Source organism: Salmo trutta, chromosome 2 (genome assembly GCF_901001165.1).
Source record: "Salmo trutta chromosome 2, fSalTru1.1, whole genome shotgun sequence".
In the NCBI taxonomy this organism is placed as follows: domain Eukaryota; kingdom Metazoa; phylum Chordata; class Actinopteri; order Salmoniformes; family Salmonidae; genus Salmo; species Salmo trutta.
Window position 1 is genome coordinate 14,430,288 of NC_042958.1, and position 21,576 is coordinate 14,451,863.

Consider the following 21,576-nt stretch of genomic DNA (forward strand, 5'->3'; position numbering starts at 1 on the left):
TCCCTGGCAATTCCCAGTCCTACTTAGTAGAGAAAACTACTCAAAGATAGGACCCATATGACCACTGCTAAGTTTCTCTTCTTTCTGTCGCGCATTGGCAGCGCATTATTACATTCATAAACCATGTCCTGGGCCTTTCTAAAACTACTTGCGGTCCGCTAACCATTGTTTACAACTTGTTCAGTTAGCAAGCTAATAGACAGAAATAGTAATGCCGTCTTTTTGTAGGCAGTAATTCCGCCATGGTTCGTAATCGCACTCCACACTGCCCTTTCTCACCTGGACAAAAGGAACACCTATGTGAGAATGCTGTTCATTGACTACAGCTCAGCGTTCAACACCATAGTGCCCACGAAGCTCATCACTAAGCTAAGGACTCTGGGACTAAACACCTCCCACTGCAACTTGATCCTGGACTTCCTGATGGGCCGCCCTCAGGTGGTAAGAGTAGGCAACAACACGTCTGCCATGCTGATCCTTAACACTGGGGCCCCTCAGGGGTGTGTACTTAGTCCCCTCCTGTATTCCCTGTTCACCCACGACTGCATGGCCAAACACAACTCCAACACCATCATTAAGTTTTCTGACGACACAACAGTGATAGGCTTGATCACCAACAACGATGAGATGGCCTATAGGGAGGAGGTCAGAGAACTGGCAGTGTTGTGGCAGGACAACAACCTCTCCCTCAATGTGAGCAAGACAAAGGAGCTGATCGTGGACTACAGGAAAAGGCGGGCCAAACAGTCCTCCATTAACATCGACGGGGCTGTAGTGGAGCAGGCCGAGAGTTTCAAGTTCCTTGGTGTCCACATCACCAACGAACTATCATGGTCCAAACATACCAAGACAGTCGTGAAGAGGGCACAACAAAACCTTTTCCCCCTCTTGAGACTGAAAATATTTGTCATGGGTCCCCAAATCCTCAAAAGGTTCTACAGCTGCACCATCGAGAGCATCCTGGCCGGTTGCATCACCGCCTGGTATGATAACTGCTCGGCATCTGACTGTAAGGCGCTACAGAGGGTAGTGCGAACGGCCCAGTACATCACTGGGGCCAAGCTTCCTGCCATCCAGGACCTATAAAATAGGCAGTGTCAGAGGTAAGCAAAGAAATTTGTCAGAGACTCCAGTCACCCAAGTTATAGACTGTTTTCTCTGCTACTGCACGGCAAGCGGTACCGGGGCGCCAAGTTTAGGACCAAAAGGCTCCTCAACAGCTTCTACCCCCAAACCATTAGACTGCTGAACAATTCATAAAAATCGCCAGCGGACAATTTACATTAAATGTGTTAACCTCAGACCTTATTTCAACGTTTATTCCAAAACCCTATTCCTTCCCCATAGGGATGGCTGAAGAAACCTGAGATAACTAATTTCCCCGTTTTAGGACTACAAGCTGCTCAGCTCTATAACCTGGTAACTTTACCAGAGTATCCAAAAATATGGGTGCACAGAATTAAATGAAAAGGGATAGCTTCTTCAGGAGATCAATGATCATATGAATAACTGATCTCTTGCATGCTGTTACTCACAAACATTATGTTCTTAAAGAGACAGCTCACACCTGACTGTGTTCAATTTTCAATGTAATGCATCTCAATAAGAAAATTGTTGTAAAAACGGCCAGCTCATCTCTTTTCCAAGACTCCAACTTTCTTTTAGTTTTCCTATTGGAATAAGGTCACGCCAATCATCATAATTATATTAGCCAATCAGCAGCCTTTTTCCCAGGGACTTACCGTAATACCTGACCAGGCAGAGCCTCAGGCAGTCTGTAGTTTTCATTCTGATGACCAAAATGTTTTTCTCTCCTGCTAGTTCTACCTTAGAAGAAAGGGCTTTTCTTTCTGATGTTTATTGTACGTGCAGCTAAATGTAAGTGCCAAAAAAATTCTGATGTCTTGTTGTTTGGAGCTAAATAGTGTCTGTTGTAAATACAGTTGAAGTCAGAAGTTTACATAAACTTAGAATCATTAAAACGTGTTTTTCAACCACTCCACAAATTTCTTGTTAACAAACTATAGTTTTGGCAAGTCGGTTAGGACATCTACTTTGTGCATGACACAAGTCATTTTTCCAACAATTGTTTACAGACAGATTATTTCAGTTATAATTCACTGTATCACAATTCCAGTGGGTCAGAAGTTTACATACACTAAGTTGACTGTGCCTTTAAACAGCTTGGGAAATTCCAGAAAATGATGTCATGGCTTTAGAAGCTTCTGATAGGCTAACTGACATAATTTGAGTCAATTGGAGGTGTACCTGTGGATGTATTTCTAATTTCCAAACAATAGTACGCAAGTATAAACACCATGGGACCACGCAGCCATCATACCGCTCAGGAAGGAGACGCGTTCTGTCTCCTAGTCTTTAGACTATTGTCTGTACATATTGGTCCTAGCATTGTTGCTTCTGTCTGTAATAGTATGGGTTTAGAATGGGTTTATTCGCTACACTCCTACACAGCGTAGGAGAATAAACCCATACTAACCCATACTATTACAGACAGAAGCAACAATGCTAGGACCAATATGTACAGACAATAGTCTACTGCATATACTTTGGTGCGAAAAGTGCAAATCAATCCCAGAACAACAGCAAAGGACCTTGTGAAGATGCTGGAGGAAACAGGTACAAAAGTATCTATATCCACAGTAAAACGAGTCCTATATCGACATAACCTGAAAGGCCGCTCAGCAAGGAAGAAGCCACCGTTCCAAAACCGCCATAAAAAAGCCAGACTACGGTTTGCAACTGCACATGGGGACAAAGGTTGTGCTTTTTGGAGAAATGTCCTCTGGTCTGATGAAACAAAAATAGAACTGTTTGGCCATAAAGACCATCGTTAAGTTTGGAGGAAAAACGGGGAGGCTTGCAAGCCGAAGAACACCATCCCAATTGTGAAGCATGGGGGTTTCAGCATCATGTTGTGGGGGTGCTTTGCTGCAGGAGGGACTGGTGCACTTCACAAAATAGATGGCATCATGAGGTAGGAAAATTATGTGGATATATTGAAGCAACATCTCAAGACATCAGTCAGGAAGTTAAAGCTTGGTCGCAAATGGGTCTTCCAAATGGACAATTACCCCAAGCATACATACCAAAGTTGTGGCAAAATGGCTTAAGGACAACAAAGTCAAGGTATTGGAGTGGCCATCACAAAGCCCTGACCTCAATCCTATAGAACATTTGTGGGCAGAACTGAAAAAGCGTGTGCGAGCAAGGATGCCTACAAACCTGACTCAGTTACACCAGCTGTCAGGAGGAATGGGCCAAAATTCACCCAACTTATTGTGGGAAGCTTGTGGAAGGCTACCCGAAACGTTTGACCCAAGTTAAACAATTTAAAGGCAATGCTACCAAATACTAATTGAGTAAACTTCTGACCCACTGGGAATGCGATGAAAGAAATAAAAGCTAATAAATCATTCTCTTAACTATTATTCTGACATTTCACATTCTTAAAGTGGTGATCCTAACTGACCTAAAACAGGGAATTTTTTACTAGGATTAAATGTCAGGAATTGTGAAAAACTGAGTTTAAATGTACTTGGCTAAGCTGTATGTAAACTTCCGACTTTGCATGTACCATTTGTGTTAAATTTGCAAGCTAGCTCGTGTACTCCTGCAAGTGTTGTCAGCATTAGCATCGTCATACGAAATGTATTACTATTTAGCGATTAGCATTTGTTAGCATTTGTCTGTGGCGCTAATGTATTTTCGGTTGTAGAACGCTCATGCTTATTGTTTTATGTGTAGATATTTCGACATTGCTCTATTGTCCTTTGTGCATCTTGCATGTGTTTGGGTCCACACAGCCTGTTTAGTTGCTGACGTGGAAATATGCATTTTTTCCCCCATACTGTGCGATAGCCTAAGTTCTTTTTTCTTTACAGGACCACAATTAGGATCAGAGAGAGTGGTGTTGTATGTGTGTGCGGAGCTTAATTAAACCCTTGAACTGGAACTGCTGCTTCCTCGTGTTCCGAAGGACACCCTGTCGCCACCGGCCTAAAATCCAGCACCTCTAAGTTTATCTCTTTTTATTGGTCCTTTGAATTCATAAACAACCCATATTTTTCAATAGTGCACAATGTAAAAACATAATTCCACAAATGACAGGTAATGTATCAACATTTTTGCTTTTTATAATAAACAATATCTTTAAAGGGTCATTCGTTTCTAGGGCACAGCATGTGCTTCATAACTGGCTAGAATTCATAGAGGCTTTATCTCAATCCATTAAAACATATTTTCTGGTGCTCCTACATTTTATTGTGCTACCCTGGTTGTAGTGCCTTTCTTTGCTGGAAGTGTGACAGCAAACAAACCACTTGACCCCAAAAAACCTAGGCCCCAGCCCAGATGTTCCTTTCAACACTGATTAACACTCCTGTAGAAAGGAACAGCTGTTGTCAATAGATGTTCTTTTTATGTGTAACTGTTCCTGTGAGCTTCAGAAATAGGCCATGGGTTTATATTAAACAGCATCATGTTGATACATCTCTGTAGACTGAGGCTGGTCAGGATCAGGATCATTAGTGTTGTTTTTATGTGTAACTGTTCCTGTGAGCTTCAGAAATAGGCCATGGGTTTATATTAAACAGCATCATGTTGATACATCTCTGTAGACTGAGGCTGGTCAGGATCATTAGTGTTGTTGCATTAAGCATTAAGTGCATTAAGCAACAAAAACAACTCTGACACACAAACCACAGTGCAACTCGCTTATGGTGATATGAATAACAGAATGCTTTTTATCCTTATTGATGCCTTAAAGCTTCTGTCAAATTACATGAAACTGTGACTTCAATGATAAACAAAATAAAACAAATTCAATAACCTGAACATACGCTTCAGTTTTAAACGAGTCAATGGTTTTCCAAAAGATTTCCAAACGGTCTTCATTAAAAGTTATATCCAGCTCTCTGGTCATTAAGGATGACAAACAGCCTGTGTGTGTGTGCTTGTTACACCAGCAACAAGCCACATTTATTGGCTCCCATCTGCTGGATTATCGTGTATTGAAGTATTCCGTCTGTCTGCCTGTGTGTCCTGTAAATCACAGCAGGGCTTGTCCCCATTGACAGTTCAGAGGAGAGGAGCGGAAGTCAGGTAGGACCTCTGCCACTCTGCGTCTAAGCTTCTCCCTCCTGGTTTCCCTCTCTCTCTCCTCACGCAGCCACCCTGGATACCGTCTCCAGGCCTGGAAACAGCTCCGCACCGCCCGCCTGGGACAGGGATGGAGAAGAGAGGAACAGACACACACACACAACAGAGGGAAGCAGACAGAACAACTTAGAAAAAGCCCTTACAACAACCAGCGGTTATACAGTAACAAAGTGAGCTAGTACATATGGAGCATGTCTGCATCTTATACAGCAGGTGTAAGGCTGAGACAGGGGTAAAGGCTGAGACAGGGGTGAGGGCTGAGACAGGGGTAAAGGCTGAGACAGGGGTAAAGGCTGAGACAGGGGTAAGGGCTGAGACAGGGGTGAGGGCTGAGACAGGGGTAAAGGCTGAGACAGGGGTAAAGGCTGAGACAGGGGTAAAGGCTGAGACAGGGGTGAGGGCTGAGACAGGGGTGAGGGCTGAGACAGGGGTAAAGGCTGAGACAGGGGTAAAGGCTGAGACAGGGGTAAAGGCTGAGACAGGGGTAAAGGCTGAGACAGGGGTAAAGGCTGAGACAGGGGTGAGGGCTGAGACAGGGGTGAGGGCTGAGACAGGGGTGAGGGCTGAGACAGGGGTAAAGGCTGAGACAGGGGTAAAGGCTGAGACAGGGGTGAGGGCTGAGACAGGGGTAAAGAATGAGACAGGGGTGAGGCCTGAGACAGGGGTGAGGGCTGAGACAGGGGTGAGGGCTGAGACAGGGGTAAAGGCTGAGACAGGGGTGAGGGCTGAGACAGGGGTAAAGGCTGAGACAGGGTGAGGGCTGAGACAGGGGTGAGGGCTGAGACAGGGGTGAGGGCTGAGACAGGGGTGAGGGCTGAGACAGGGGTGAGGGCTGAGACAGGGGTAAAGGCTGAGACAGGGGTAAAGGCTGAGACAGGGGTAAAGGCTGAGACAGGGGTAAAGGCTGAGACAGGGGTAAGGGCCGAGACAGGGGTGAGGGCTGAGACAGGGGTAAAGGCTGAGACAGGGGTGAGGGCTGAGACAGGGGTGAGGCCTGAGACAGGGGTGAGGGCTGAGACAGGGGTGAGGGCTGAGACAGGGGTGAGGGCTGAGACAGGGGTAAAGGCTGAGACAGGGGTAAAGGCTGAGACAGGGGTGAGGGCTGAGACAGGGGTAAAGGCTGAGACAGGGGTAAAGGCTGAGACAGGGGTGAGGGCTGAGACAGAGGTAAAGGCTGAGACAGGGGTAAAGGCTGAGACAGGGGTAAAGGCTGAGACAGGGGTAAAGGCTGAGACAGGGGTGAGGCCTGAGACAGGGGTGAGGGCTGAGACAGGGGTGAGGGCTGAGACAGGGGTGAGGGCTGAGACAGGGGTGAGGGCTGAGACAGGGGTGAGGCCTGAGACAGGGGTGAGGCCTGAGACAGGGGTGAGGCCTGAGACAGGGGTGAGGCCTGAGACAGGGGTGAGGGCTGAGACAGGGGTGAGGGCTGAGACAGGGGTAAAGGCTGAGACAGGGGTAAAGGCTGAGACAGGGGTAAAGGCTGAGACAGGGGTAAAGGCTGAGACAGGGGTAAAGGCTGAGACAGGGGTAAAGGCTGAGACAGGGGTGAGGCCTGAGACAGGGGTGAGGGCTGAGACAGGGGTGAGGGCTGAGACAGGGGTGAGGGCTGAGACAGGGGTAAAGGCTTCTAGGACAGGTGAGAGGCTTCTATGACAGGTGAGAGGCTTCTATGACAGGTGAGAGGCTTCTATGACAGGTGAGAGGCTTCTATGACAGGTGAGAGGCTTCTAGGACAGGTGAGAGGCTTCTATGACAGGTGAGAGGCTTCTATGACAGGTGAGAGGCTTCTATGACAGGTGAGAGGCTTCTATGACAGGTGAGGACAGGTGTAAGGCTTCTAGGACAGGTGAGGACAGGTATGAGGCTTCTAGGACAGGTGAGAGGCTTCTAGGACAGGTGTTATTGGTAAAGGAAGTAAGGCCCAGGTAAACACACCCACCTATCACTGTGTCCCTGAGCCTGCTGCTCCCGGTCCCACTCCACCATCCTCTCCTGGATCACGTGATCTAGTAGCGCGATCAGAGTCCTCCTCAGAGTGTGCGTGCGCCAGAACCGGTCGGCCCGCCCCTCCAGAACCATGCGGTGGTCCTTCAGCTGAGACAGAATGGGTCAAACAGAACGAGTCAGGTTTGGATACAGTACACATCATGGACAGACTGTCCATCTCATTGAACCAAATATACAAAAGACTATCCACCGCATCACTATTAAACTGTAATCAGTATTCAAATGTTTTGTGTGTTGGAAAAAAGACAGTGGCCATTTGTATGAGTTTCTACTTGTGCATGTGAGAGTTTGTGTTTGTGTGTGTGTTTATGACTGTGTGTGTATGTACATGTTCATGCACTAACCCTTTTCCAGTTGCCCAGGCTCCTCCGTAGCAGGATGTGTTGATGCAGTTGTTTGGCAGAGGCCCGTTTCTGAGCCAGGGACTCGCCTGTTACCTGCTGCCAGGACAGGGTGCACCGTTTCAGGAGAGACTGCCTGTGATGAGCCCTGGCCAGCTGGAGGGGAATTAAAATAATACTGTGTATGCATCCACACCTATTCACATGTGCCAGGTAACACACAATGGCATGGTATAAAGGGATAAGGCGTCTTCTCACCATTGAGGCTTACAAGTGGTGAAAATATATTTAAGCAATAAGGCCAGAGGGGGTGTGGTATATGGCCAATATGTCACAGCTAAAGGTGTTCTAGGCTACAGCTCTTAACCGTGGTATATTGGCCATATACCACAAACCCCCGAGGTGCCTTATTGCTATTATAAACTGGTTACCAGCATAATTAGAGCAGTAAAACTAAATGTTTTGTCATACCCATGGTATACGGTCTGATATACCATGGCTGTCAGCCAATCAGCATTCAGGGCTCGAACCACCCAGTTTATAATATAAATTTGACCCTAGATGCTATACTGCATTCTTTTCTACCTTCATTTCAACCTCATGGTCTTTAAAGAAGTTAGGACTTTGACCACTACTAAATAAAGATAGTTGTCACGGTATGCTCAGGGAGTCAAGGTAAACCAGTAGCAGAATATAACATGAGATATTGAACGAGCTGTTCAGCTGCTCAAGGTTGCATACAGTAAATTGGAACATGCTGCTGAGATGTCACACCATCTATTTTCACTTCTACTTCACTTCCCTGTCCATCATTAATCTGTCCAATCATTCCTCTCCTGCAACCCCTCTCATCTCACTCTCTCTCTTCCTGTAGCCCTCTACTTTAGCCTCTCACTTCCTCTCTACCCCTCTAGCCTCTCACTTCCTCTAGCCTCCTTTAGCCTCTCACATCCTCTCTCCTCCTCTAGCCTCTCACTCTAGCCTCTCTTCTCCTCTAGCGCCTCTCTCCTCTAGCCTCTCACTCTCTCCGCCTCTCTCCTCCTCTAGCCTCTCTCCTCCTCTAGCCTCTCTCCTCCTCTAGCCTCTCTCCTCCTCTAGCCTCTCTCCTCCTCTAGCCTCTCTCCTCCTCTAGCCTCTCTCCTCCTCTAGCCTCTCTCCTCCTCTAGCCTCTCTCCTCCACTAGCCTCTCTCCTCCACTAGCCTCTCTCCTCCACTAGCCTCTCTCCTCCAATAGCCTCTCTCCTCCAATAGCCTCTCTCCTCCAATAGCCTCTCTCCTCCAATAGCCTCTCTCCTCATTTAGCCTTGCTCTCTCTCTAGCCTCTCACTTCCTCTCTACCCTCTCACTTCCTCTCTACCCTCTCACTTCCTCTCTACCCTCTCACTTCCTCTCTACCCTCTCACTTCCTCTCTACCCTCTCACTTCCTCCTTCCTCTAGCCTCTCACTTCCGAGCCTCTCTCTCTAGCCTCTCACTTCCGAGCCTCTCTCTCTAGCCTCTCACTTCCGAGCCTCTCACCCTCTAGACTCTCACTTCCTCTCTCCTCCTCTAGACTCTCTCTATCCTCTCACTTCCTCTTCTCCTCCAGCCTCACTTTCTCTCTCCTCCTGTAGCCTCTCATTTCCTCTCTCCTCCTCTAGCCTCTCTCTCTCGCTAGGCTCTCACTTCCTCCTCTCCTCTAGACTCTCACTTCCTCTAGGCTCTCTCTAGCCTTACTTCCTCTAGCCTCTCACATCCTCTCTCGTCCTCTTGCCTCTCTTCCTCTAGCCTCCCACTTCCTCTCTCCCCCTTCAGACTCTCACCTCCTCTAGCTTCTCACCTCCTCTAGCCTCTCACTTCCTCTAGCCTCTCACTTCCTCTCTGCCTCTCACTTCCTCTCTCCTCCACTACTCTAGCCTCTCACATCCTCTCTCGCCTCTTCCTCTAGCCTCCCACTTCCTCTCTCCCCCTTCAGACTCTCACCTCCTCTAGCCTCACCTCCTCTAGCCCTCTCCTCTAGCCTCTCACTTCCTCTCTGCCTCTCCTCTAGGCTCTCACACCCTTTCACCTCCCCTCTCCTCTAGTCTCTCACTTCCTCTCTCCTCCTCTAGCCTCTCACTTCCTCTCTGCCTCTCCTCTAGGCTCTCACACCCTTTCACCTCCCCTCTCCTCTAGCCTCTCACTTCCTCTCTGCCTCTCCTCTAGGCTCTCACACCCTTTCACCTCCCCTCTCCTCTAGCCTCTCACTTCCTCTCTCCTCCTCTAGCCTCTCACTTCCTCTAGCCTCTCACTTCCTCTCTCCTCCTCTAGCCTCTCACTTCCTCTAGCCTCTCACTTCCTTTCTCCTCCTTTATCCTCTCACTTCCTTTCTCTTCCTCTAGCCTCTCACTTCCTCTTTCCTCCTCTAGCCTCTCTCTCTCTCTCTAGCATCATTCCATCTCTCTGCCTGTACAATTTGTCCTGCGGGTTCTAACAGACAGGTGGTCAAGCAGGTGCTCATACCAACAGCATCCTGTAAACATCATTACAGCACTGACCGTGATGTCTGGGATTAGGGTGTGTGTCTAGGTGTTTGTGTGCTCGGTTTACGCTTTAGATACAGAGTGTGTGTGTGTGTCATATTTCCATTGGGAATTATGAGGGTGTTGGTTGGTAACTGAGTAAGATGACACCTTAAAGCATGTAGTTGTTTGAGGGAAAGAGTATTTTCCTTCTGTCTGTGTATTAGAGTGTAGCTGTGCATACATTAGTTCTGCTGTGTATGATTGGCTGTCCTGAGCTGTGTGACTCTACAGGAGAGAGTGTGAGTGTGTTGACAGTCTCTGTGCAGACTCTGATTGGCCAAGGCTGATGGCACTGGTGATTACCTGAGTGTTGGCTTGGCTCATGGCCACTCTGCGTTTCCATGGCGCCAGGCCTCGCCGTAGTAACAGAGTTCTATGGTAGTGTTGCTGGGCTTGGGTCTGGAGCTGCTGCTCTCGCTCAAACCTCCTCTGGTTCTCCTGCTCCCTCTGAATACATACACATAGTTATAGACACACACACACAACTTGTATTTATTGTTTTAATCTATAGCTATTGTTTTATGTTTGTACTTCAGCTGTTCTAAGATCAGAGCTAGGAGCCACATTTCAAAAGCTTCTCCCGTCTAAATTAGATCTGACCACCATGCCTTGACAGTGTGACGCAAGGCGAACATTATCACCCACGGCATTGAACAACCATTGCATCATTGCTTTGAACAGCTGCCATCAAAACATCACTTGTACAGATGTAAGAGAGTCTATTTTGAGAAATTCCAACTGCAATAAACCTGGACAGGAAAGAATGGACTGGGTATACGGTATGTATATTACATATAGAATTCTGTTTTGTATAGGTGATGATGACATCGATTTTTCTGTATGGTCCCTGTGATGGAAATCTGGGTCTGTGGGTATCAGGGGTCAGAGTAGGAGGGGTGATCTAGGATCAGCTTCCCCCTGTCCATGTAATCATATTAATTGATCCCAAGTCAGCACTCCTACTCTAAAATGATACATATGGCCCCTGAAGTCCTAAATATACACTCTTAGTGAACTGACAGAGTTTCTTTCAAATATGAAATGAAAGTTGTCCCCAGGACAGTTTTCCTGTAAACATTGCATCACCTCTCTCTCTTGTCTCTTCTCCTCCCTTCTCCTTTCAGCTGCTCTACGTTTCTGTTCCTCCTCCTCCCTCTGCCTCTCCTCCTCTGCTGCTTTCAGCTGAGCCTGAGAAAATAAAAAGTTTCTTGATTTAATGCCTCCTGCACACTATCACACTTCCCCAAACTCGCTTCATTCGACCGCACACACTCTCCTATAAACCCTGTATACCTCTGCAAACACATTTTAATTGTACCCAATAACTTCATACAAAGTTGAATAGCCTCTAATTCCCCCCATCTGAAGACCTATACATATTTTTGAACACCAAACTATTCCACATCCCCCACTGGCCTAAACACTCCATTCCTCACTATTCTCTCCTCTTCCTTCTTTGTCTTCAGCTCCTCCACCTCCCTCCTGCGTTCTGCTCGCTGACGAGCACGTTCCTCCATGGCTGTTGAAGGGGGAGAGAGAGAGAACGAGGAAGGGAGATAAACAGAAAAAAACAGGGGTAAAGGCTAGGTACTTACATTTGTGTTGTTCTGTGTCAAAATAGAATGTTCTAAAGTATTGTGTGTGCATTTGTCAGTATGTGTGTGTCTGTGTGTATCCGCAGGCCCTCTCCACCTTTCTCAAATCCCCCCTTCCTATTCCTCCCACGTAGAGGAAATTTTAGCCAAACAGTTTGAGTGAAACTGTATTCCTCCATGTAAGCTACCGTAACTATGGCTCTATACAGCTACGGCTCTATAGGGGAGAGTGGGGTAAGTTGAGCCATTTTTTACATTCAGCATCACCCCGTCAAGGGAAATATAGTATCTTCATATTTCAGGACGTTGTGTATCCCTGGAAATAATCTGAATTCATTTCAACTTACCCCGTACTGGATGAAATATTACCACTACCACTTTATTTCCCAAACACAATTCAACAGTGAATCACTTTTTTTTCTTGTAATAATTTAAAAAATGCTTTAACACATAAACACTTTGTACTTAAAAAAAAACAACACTTTTAACATAGACCAGGCCCTGTTGTTAACTCATATCCCAGCAATAATGCCTTACATTTTCTCATCTTGCCATTGGCTCAACTTACCCCAAGGCAAACATTTTGACTATATAATCCCACACAGCTACAAGGATGCATGTTCCTGCTAGGTTTAGGACCCAATATTGAAGCTCATAGAGACCAACTGATGTATAGAACAATCTTAAAATGACCAACTTTGGTTTCGATACAAGCATCATGAAACCTCTAACACAATACATTCATTTGACTTGGTGAAAATCTGTTTTTGTACTTAACTTGCTTAGCACTTTTTCCATGTGGTTTCTTCCAGACTATATGATATATTTGGTAAATGTTTTAATTTTGGGTATGATTTTCTAATAAACAAGGGTGGCTCAACTTACCCCACTCTCCCCTACATTTGACTCACAGCAATGAAATACATTTTATACTCTTTTCTATTATACTTCATAACAAGACCATTGTAAGATCAACCATCTGGAATGGATGCCTGTGTGTGTGGTTTAGCTCGTCAGAGCTAAACATGGAGGTGAATGTGCTGACTGACCCATGACAGTGGGATGACAACATGGCAGACGGACGGCTAGCTTCCTGGAGGCCGAGGAGCGGCCATCGTTCCCCTGAGAGACACTCCCAGCCCTGGAACACAGAACATCACCCAGAAACACATGTCCATTTTTACCCCTTTTTCTCCCCAATTTCATGGTATTCAATTGGTTGTTACAGTCTTGTCTCATCGCTGCAATCCCATACGGACTCGGAAGAGGCGAAGGTCGAGAGTCCCCCAAAACACCCAACCAAGCCCCACTGCTTCTTGACACAATGCCCACTTAACCCGGAAGCCAGCCGTACACCTGGCTACCGTGTCAGCGTGCATTGCGCCCGGCCCGCCACAGGAGTCGCTAATGCGTGATGGGACAAGCACATCCCTCCCCTAACCCGGACGACGCTGGGCCAATCCCCATGGGTCTCCCGGTTGCGAAAGAGCATGGACTCGAACCCAGAATCTCTAGTGGCACAGCTAGCCAGTCTCTCCAGGACTTTGCGATTCTGAGATCACATAATTCAATGCAAAAATCAACCAATCAGCGCATATTATGCGAGTGCTCGCAATTTTGACCAATTCCCACACTTTTAGCGCATGAAAGGGTCCAATCAAAAGCGGGTTCGTAATTTTGACCAATTACTGCACTGTTACCGTGGAAAATGGCCCAATCCAGCCACACGTCAACAAAGTTTTTTCCCCTGGCTGTCAGCGTATTCACGTGCGAAGATGATGGGTTGATGGCTGACAGGCAGTACAAATGAACAGAAATCAATCTCATTTGCCAACAAAAATAACAGCTCAAGACCGTGTGAAACAATTTCCAAATGTTTTTGGAAACTAGAGAAAGTCGACAATCAAATCAGAGAATCAAATCAAAGAAATATGAGAATGTGAGAACATTTCCCACAGCAGCGGCAGATCACCATGACTGAAGTGGTAGCAGGGAAGACTGACAAGCGCTGCGTGCCTTTTACTGCGCTAACCTTGGCTTTAGTAGGGTGGTCGGCACTCTGCTCTCCCCAGTCTGTCTATGGAGAGCGCTGCTCAAAGCACTGAGTGCAATATGTCAGCATTGCCGTTTTAAACTCTCTGTAAAACTTAATACGGATCACCAAAGCACAATCTTTCTGGATTTTTTTAAGAAATTGAATAATAATCAACCACAACTCTATTTTTCCGTGTTCTGTTCTTTATCTCCCTTACGACCCTTTCAGGAGAAAAAAAAAAAATCACAATCAAGAATTTAAAACAACTTATTAGAAAGAAATATCGATCCTGAAATTGAAAGTGATTGATCAGCTTTGAATCTATTTGTTTTTTTTAAGAGCGTGAGAGAGAGTAGGAATTGGAGGTGCATCTCGTGTTGATAGCAAGCCACAAGCCTGATGGAGAGGAGAGGTGTGAGTGAGTGGAAATGGGAGGTGCATCTCGTGTTGATAGCAAGCCACAAGCCTGATGGAGAGGAGAGGTGTGAGTGAGTGGAAATGGGAGGTGCATCTCGTGTTGATAGCAAGCCACAAGCCTGATGGAGAGGAGAGGTGTGAGTGAGTGGAAATGGGAGGTGCATCTCGTGTTGATAGCAAGCCACAAGCCTGATGGAGAGGAGAGGTGTGAGTGAGTGAATGTGTGAGTGGATTAAGACAGAGCTGTTTGTTCAGGAAAATAAACTAAATTGAGCACTTTAGATGCTTCTAATTGTTTGTGTATTATGTATTCTGCTTAAAATCCTCCTAAAACTGAGCACATATGACTTTTATTGCTTTACATGAAATTAAAGTGAAAAAAAAAACATTGCAAAATGTGTCACAGAATTTCAGAAAAGCTGCCGCAAAAAATCAAGCAATTTTGTCCGCAGAAATCACACAAAAATGTCACTAAATCCTGGAGGGACTGGCTAGCACTGCGATCCAGTGCCTTAGACCACTCTGCCACTCGGGAGGCCCGTAGAAACACACATCATTAGATATTCACTCTCTAATATAGATCTACTCAAATCCCAATTTCCCAGACTGACCCAACTAGCCCTGCACACAGGGGACATTCTAAGGACTTGTTTTTGTTTAAAGGGAGAGTACAAGAAGAGGATATCTCAGTAGTGATCAATGGATCAACTTTTAATGATTGAATCCTTCAGCAGACACATTGTCACACCTGGAATAATATGCAGGGAGAAGAACCCTTTTCTTATCATAGTACATTTTAAATTAGCCTGGGTTTTATTCTGAGGGAGGTGTGATACGTCATTTCCCGGTCACAACTTGTGGATTTGTTTACGTGCTGCTGTGCGGTTTGTTGCTAACGTTACTTTGCTACCTGCCAACTTTACGGTTTTTACTTTTTAATTACCGTTTTTTTTTTTTTTTTTTTAATTCCCCTTTCTTGACTTTTTCCATTCAACTTTTTCAATCCGGACGCTTAATCTGGACATGGTTCGTCAGGACTTCCACCAGCCGAAGCTAAGTAGTAACATTAACATTATGCCTTCTAATTGCAGTCACTGTACTCATAATATACAGGAGAACGACCGCCTTATTTTGAGGATATCCGTACCGCAAGCCCAGCTTCAGACGCAATCGTTAGGCAAGGGTCATTTCAGTGTAGGAAAGGATGAAACAGCGTCTGTGCCACCAATAAGTACAGATGGTAGTACAAATCCCTTCGCACGGTCCCCGCAGCCAGACAACTTTCTCATGGCTTCTGGAAGGAAATGCTGTAGGAATGCTCAACCGCAGTATTAGACTTAAAAATAGTTATCCTGCGATCCAACACTGTTTACCAGGAGGCAGGTCTACCGACGCTAATCTGAAGATGGTGCTGGCTAAAGTTAAAACTGGCGAATGTAGAAAGTATAGGAATATTGTTATTCACATCGGCACCAACGATGTTAGGACTCACCCGCAAACAGGACCAAGCCTGGCCTGCTGAGGAGTGACGGGCTCCATCCTAGCTGGAGGGATGCTCTCATCTTATCTATGAACATGGACAGGGCTCTAACTCCTCTTGCTCCACAATGAGATAGCCAGCCTGCCAGCTTAGTGGAGTCTGCCACTAGCACAGTCAGTGTAGTCAGCTCAGCTATCCCCAATGGAGACCTTGTCTGTGCCTCGACCTAGGTTGGGAAAAACTAAACATGGCGGTGTTCACTTTAACAATCTCACTGGAATAAAGACCTCCATTCCTGTCATTATTGAAAGAGATTGTGATAATATCTCACATCCCAAAATATAACTACTTCATGTTAGATCCCTCACTTCCAAGGCAGTCATAGTCAATTGTAATACCCTTGTTTGAACCAGGTATTGAGTTTATTTGTTATAATTAATTGGTTATATATTTAAAAGATAATTGAATTGCTCCTAAACTGTAATGTTGTTAATGCATTATGCTTTTGAATAAATATTTACTTAATGTATAAGTGAATAGTTTGTTTTACTTTGAAGTGTAAGTTTTGACCAATAAGGTCGCTTGTTAAGTTGTGGCCAATGGGAGTTGACCTGGTTAACGGGAGGCCTGGGAAAAAAAGAGAGGGAAAAGACGTTGATGAGAGGATGGACGTTTTACCTTAGAACGGTTGGTAAATTAATTATAAAAGAAGACGACAGAACTAGAACAAAACCCATACCTACTAGGATATGAAGGGAAATACATGTTTTAGTTTATAAAAGAGTTGTTATAATTTTGTTAAAACTTAGTAAAGACTGACGCTACCGTCTCGTCGTGGAGGTATTTGCCAGCATTGAGGTTAGCCTAGCATCGTGTGACACCGGGAGATAATTGCTTGGGAAGCTTAACGAGTTCGTGTTCCCATGGGATATCGGTTACGGCTAAGGAGTACTGTCTGCATGGGTAGCTGTGCTTGCCTTGGACTTTGTGAGGAAACCTGCATGGAATTGCCATACTTCGCTGAGGGAATATCTACCAAGCAGTGAGTAACCACCACCTGAGGTGCTTCAGGATATTTTTGGGTGTCGTCATTTTTTTTGAGCTCCAACGCGCGCCAACGGTTTATTTAAGCGAACTTGAAATAATTTGGACACGGGTTGTGCACGACTCATTGGGGTTTATTATTTTTTATTTCTTTTGTTGTGTCTGAAAATGTATTTGTGTTTAAAAATGTCTTAATACACATATGGAACGTTATGTATATTGAGTTGGTGGAGTCATTGATTGTCTCAATTTAATTTAATGCATTTACGATAGCAAATTTCAATTTACAAAAAAAAAGACTGCGTTTTCATCTTTTGAGCTTCTAGTCATGAACTCTATGCAGACCACTCAATCACTTTTTATAGCTACTGTTTTACAGGCCTCCTTGGCCGTATACAGCGTTCCTCACTGAGTTCCCTGAATACATATCGGACCTTGTAGTCATGGCAGATAATATTCAAATTTTTGGTGACTTTATAATATTCACATGGAAAAGTCCACAGACCCACTCCAGAAGGCTTTCGGAGCCATCATCGACTCAGTGGTTTGTCCAACCTGTCTCCGGACCTACTCACTGCCACAATCACACTCTGGACCTAGTTTTGTCGCGTGGAATAAATATTGTGGATAATAATGTTTTTCCTCATAATCCTGGACTATCGGACCACCATTATTACGTTTGCAATCGCGACAAATAATCTGCTCAGACCCCAACCAAGGATCATCAAAAGCTGTGCTATAAGTTCTTGAATATCCCAAAGATTCCTAGATGCCCTTCCAGACTCCCTCCACCTACCCAAGGACGTCAGAGTACAAAAATCAGTTAACCACCTACCTGAGGAACAAAATGTAACCTTGCGTAATACCCAAGATGCAGCATCACCCCTAAAAACAAACATTTGTCATAAGAAACTAGCTCCCTGGTATACAGAAAATACCCGAGCCCTGAAGCAAGCTTCCAGAAAATTGGAACGGAAAAAAGGCGCCATACCAAACTGGAAGTCTCCCGACTTGCTTGGAAAGACAGTACCGTGCAGTATCGAAGAGCCCTCACTGCTGCTCGATAATCCTATTTTTCCAACTTAATTGAGGAGAATAAGTACAATCCCAAATGTATTTGATACTGTCGCAAAGCTAACTAAAAAGCAGCATTCCCCAAGAGAGGATGGCTTTCACTTCAGCAGTGATAAATTCAAGAACTTCTTTGACGAAAAGATCATGATCATTAGAAAGCAAATTACGGACTCCTCTTTAAATCTGGGTAATTCTCCAAAGCTCAGTTGTCCTGAGTCTGCACAACACTGCCAGGACCTAGGATCAAGGGAGACACTCATGGTTTTTTAATACTATATCTCTTGACACATTGATGAAAATAGTCATGGCCTCTAAACCTTCAAACTGCATACTGGACCCTATACCAACTAAACTACTGAAAGAGCTGCTTCCTGTGCTTGGCCCTCCTATGTTGAACATAATAAATGGCTCCCTATCGACTGGATGTGTACCAAACTCACTAAAAGTGGGAGTAATAAAGTCTCTCTTGAAAAAGTCAAACCTTGACCAGGAAAATATATAAAAAAAATAATTTAAAAAATAAAAATAAATACAAAAAAATAATAATAATAAAGAATCGGCCAATATCGAATTTTCCATTCCTCTCAAAACACTGAAAAAGCTGTTGCGCAGCAACTCACTGCCTTCCTGAAGACAAACAATGTATACGAAATGCTTCAGACTGGTTTTAGACCCCATTATAGCACTGAGACTGCACTCGTGAAGGTGGTAAATTATATTTTAATGGCGTCAGACCAAGGCTATGCATCTGTCCTCGTGCTCCTAGACCTTAGTACTGCTTTTGATACCGTCGATCACCACATTCTTTTGGAGAGATTGGAAACCCAATTTGGTCTACATGGGCAAGTTCTGGCCTGGTTTAGATCTCATCTGTTGGAAAGATATCAGATTGTCTCTGTGGATGGTTTGTCCTCTGACAAATCAACTGTAAATTTCAGTGTTCCTCAAGGTTCCGTTTTAGGAACACTATTGTTTTCACTATATATTTACATCTTGGTGATGTCATTCGGAAACATAATGTTAACTTTCACTGCTATGCGGACGATACACAGCTGTACATTTCAATGAAACATGGTGAAGCCCTAAAATTGCCCTCCCTGGAAGCCTGTGTTTCAGACATTAGGAAGTGAATGGCGTCAAATGTTTTACTTTTAAACTCGGACAAAACAGAGATGCTAGTTACTCTGGACCCTGATCTCTCTGATGACGAACATATCAAGACTGTTTCAAGGACATCTTTTTTCCATCTATGTAACATTGCAAAAATCTGAAATTTTCTGTCCAGAAATCATGCAGAAAAATGTATCCATGCTTTTGTCAATTCTAGATTAGACTACTGCAATGCTCTACTTTCCGGCTACCCGGATAAAGCACAAAATAAACTTCAGTTAGTGCTAAACATGGCTGCTAGAATCTTGACTAGAACCAAAAAATGTTATCATATTACTCCAGTGCTAGCCTCTCTACACTGGCTTCCTGTTAAGGCTAGGGCTGATTTCAAGGTTTTATTGCTAACCTACAAAGCATTACATGGCTTGCGCCTACCTATCTTTCCGATTTGGTCCTGCCGTACATACCTACACGTACGCTACGGTCACAAGACGCAGGCCTCCTTATTGTCCCTAGAATTTCTAAGTAAACAGCTGGAGGCAGAGCTTTCTCCTATAGAGCTCCATTTTTATGGAATGGTCTGCCTATCCATATGAGAGACGCAGACTTGGTCTCAACCTTTAAGTCTTTATTGAAGACTCATCTCTTCAGTAGGTCCTATGATTGAGTGTAGGCTGGCCCAGGGGTGTGAAGGTGATTGGAAAGGCACTGGAGCGACGGACTGCCCTGCTGTCTCTGCCCTGGCTGGTTCCCCTCTCTCCACTGGGATTCTCTGCCTCTAACCCTATTACGGGGGCTGAGTCACTGGCTTACAGTTGCTCTTCCATGCCGTCCCAAGGAGGGATGCATCACTTGAGTGGGTTGAGTCACTGACGTGATCTTCCTGTCCGGGTTGGCGCCCCCCTCCGGTTCGTGTGATCTTCGTGGGCTATACTCTGCCTTGTCTCAGGATGGTAAGTTGGTGGTTGAAGATATCCCTCTAGTGGTGTGGGGGCTGTGCTTTGGCAAAGTGGGTGGGGTTATATCCTGGTTGGCCCTGTCCGGAGGTATCGTCAGATGGGGCCACAGTGTCTCCCGACCCCGCCTCCAGTATTTATGCTGCAATAGTTTGTGTCGGGGTCTAGGATCAGTCTGTTATATCTGGAGTATTTCTCCTGTCTTATCCGGTGTCCTGTGTGAATTTAAGTATGCGCCCTCTAATTCTATCTTTCTCTCTCTTTTTCTCTTAAGACCTGAGCCCTAGGACCATGCCTCAGGACTACCTGGCCTGATGACTCCTTGCTGTCCTCAGTCCACCTGGTCGTGCTGCTGCTCCAGTTTCAACTGTTCTGCCTGCGGCTATGGAACCCTGACCTGTTCACCGGAAGTGCTACCTTGTCCCGGACCTGCTGTTTTCGACTCTCTCTCTACCGCACCTGCTGTCTCTAACTCTGAATGATCGGCTTTGAAAAGCCAACTGACATTTACTCCTGAGGTGCTTCTACATCTGCATTGCTTGCTGTTTGGAGTTTTAGGCTGGATTTCTGCATAGCACTTTGACATTGGCTGATGTAAAAAGGGCTTTATAAATACATTTGATTGATATTCTCAAGCAGAAGTGGTGTGTTGCTTTAATTAAACAACTCCTATATATCCTCCACTGATGACTCCCCCACCTCAATTAAGGGGACTACTTGAGTTAGTGTTTTTAATACATTTTATGATCCTAAAACCAAACCTGAGCCTTCACCAGGATAATGACTTTTATTCAGACCTGAGCACTATTTGAAAGCCTCTTAGACTCCAAAATGAGAAAATGCTTAGCTGCCTGCTTCAAGTCATGGATGAGTGTCCACAAGTCATGAGCTTTCGTACCAACTTGCGTTCACTGCATACTAAATGTTGCACTACCAATAAAAGTGTGCTGATCCCCTTGGGTCCTATGTAGACCTCTGACTGAAGTCAGCCACTTTCATCCACAATCACGTCATTCCGTCCAAGCGGAACCGTCATTTCTATGCAGTCCCACATGGTATCGATTGGCTTGGGTCTTGAGAAGACTCCAGAGGACCGTGCGTGAACAAACAGACACACCACACCCCCACACAGGCAGCATGTGGGCCTCTCCTAAGTTCCCATGGTAATGTGAAGAGGGGCCTACCTGGGTTCTTTGTGGTCAGAGGTCATCCCTCTGGGCCCTGGGGCTGCTGGGACAGCAAGCTGAGCAATCTGTGCCTCCCGCTTCAATCCCATCATGCCCTTACCCTCCTGCAGGCGTGCGATCTGCTCCTGCTGTTCCCGGAGGAGCCTCCTCTGCTCTGCGATGGTCTGCTGCTGGCTGGCGTGGCGATGCTCAAACCGCCCTCCACGCAACTCTGCACTACGAGAACGGGGGACAGCACCTACACCGCCGTCCCCACCTCCCTCACCCCTCTGCCGTGCTCGCCTCAGCTCATCTATTGAATAGAACAGAACTTTATCATCCATTGTGAAATGTTGCTCATCATTTTTTTTAATAATTGGTAGAAGTAAAGGGTTTCCCCTAATCACTGATATATTTCAACATCTAGGTAGGAGTTTCCCCTAATCACCAATATATATTTCAACATCTAGGTAGGAGTTTCCCCTAATCACCAATATATATTTCAACATCTAGGTAGGAGTTTCCCCTAATCACCAATATATATTTCAACATCTAGGTAGGAGTTTCCCCTAATCACCAATATATATTTCAACATCTAGGTAGGAGTTTCCCCTAATCACCAATATATATT

At 45.4% G+C, this 21,576-nt stretch overlaps 1 protein-coding gene across 1 annotated transcript in view; it reads right to left on the bottom strand.

The window, feature by feature from the left end:
- Window positions 1-4,034: 4,034 nt before the first annotated feature.
- The window catches only part of ccdc191 (coiled-coil domain containing 191), a 31,944-nt gene continuing 14,402 nt past the window's right edge, over window positions 4,035-21,576 (bottom strand). The window contains exons 11-18 of the mRNA XM_029695414.1: window positions 20,964-21,258; window positions 12,713-12,804; window positions 11,505-11,587; window positions 11,155-11,256; window positions 10,372-10,515; window positions 7,530-7,682; window positions 7,118-7,272; window positions 4,035-5,237 (exon numbers count right to left, since the gene is read on the bottom strand). Of these exons, the coding sequence (XP_029551274.1) occupies window positions 5,069-5,237; window positions 7,118-7,272; window positions 7,530-7,682; window positions 10,372-10,515; window positions 11,155-11,256; window positions 11,505-11,587; window positions 12,713-12,804; window positions 20,964-21,258 (1,193 nt within the window). The 3' untranslated portion in view covers window positions 4,035-5,068. The remainder of the gene's footprint in view (window positions 5,238-7,117; window positions 7,273-7,529; window positions 7,683-10,371; window positions 10,516-11,154; window positions 11,257-11,504; window positions 11,588-12,712; window positions 12,805-20,963; window positions 21,259-21,576) is intronic.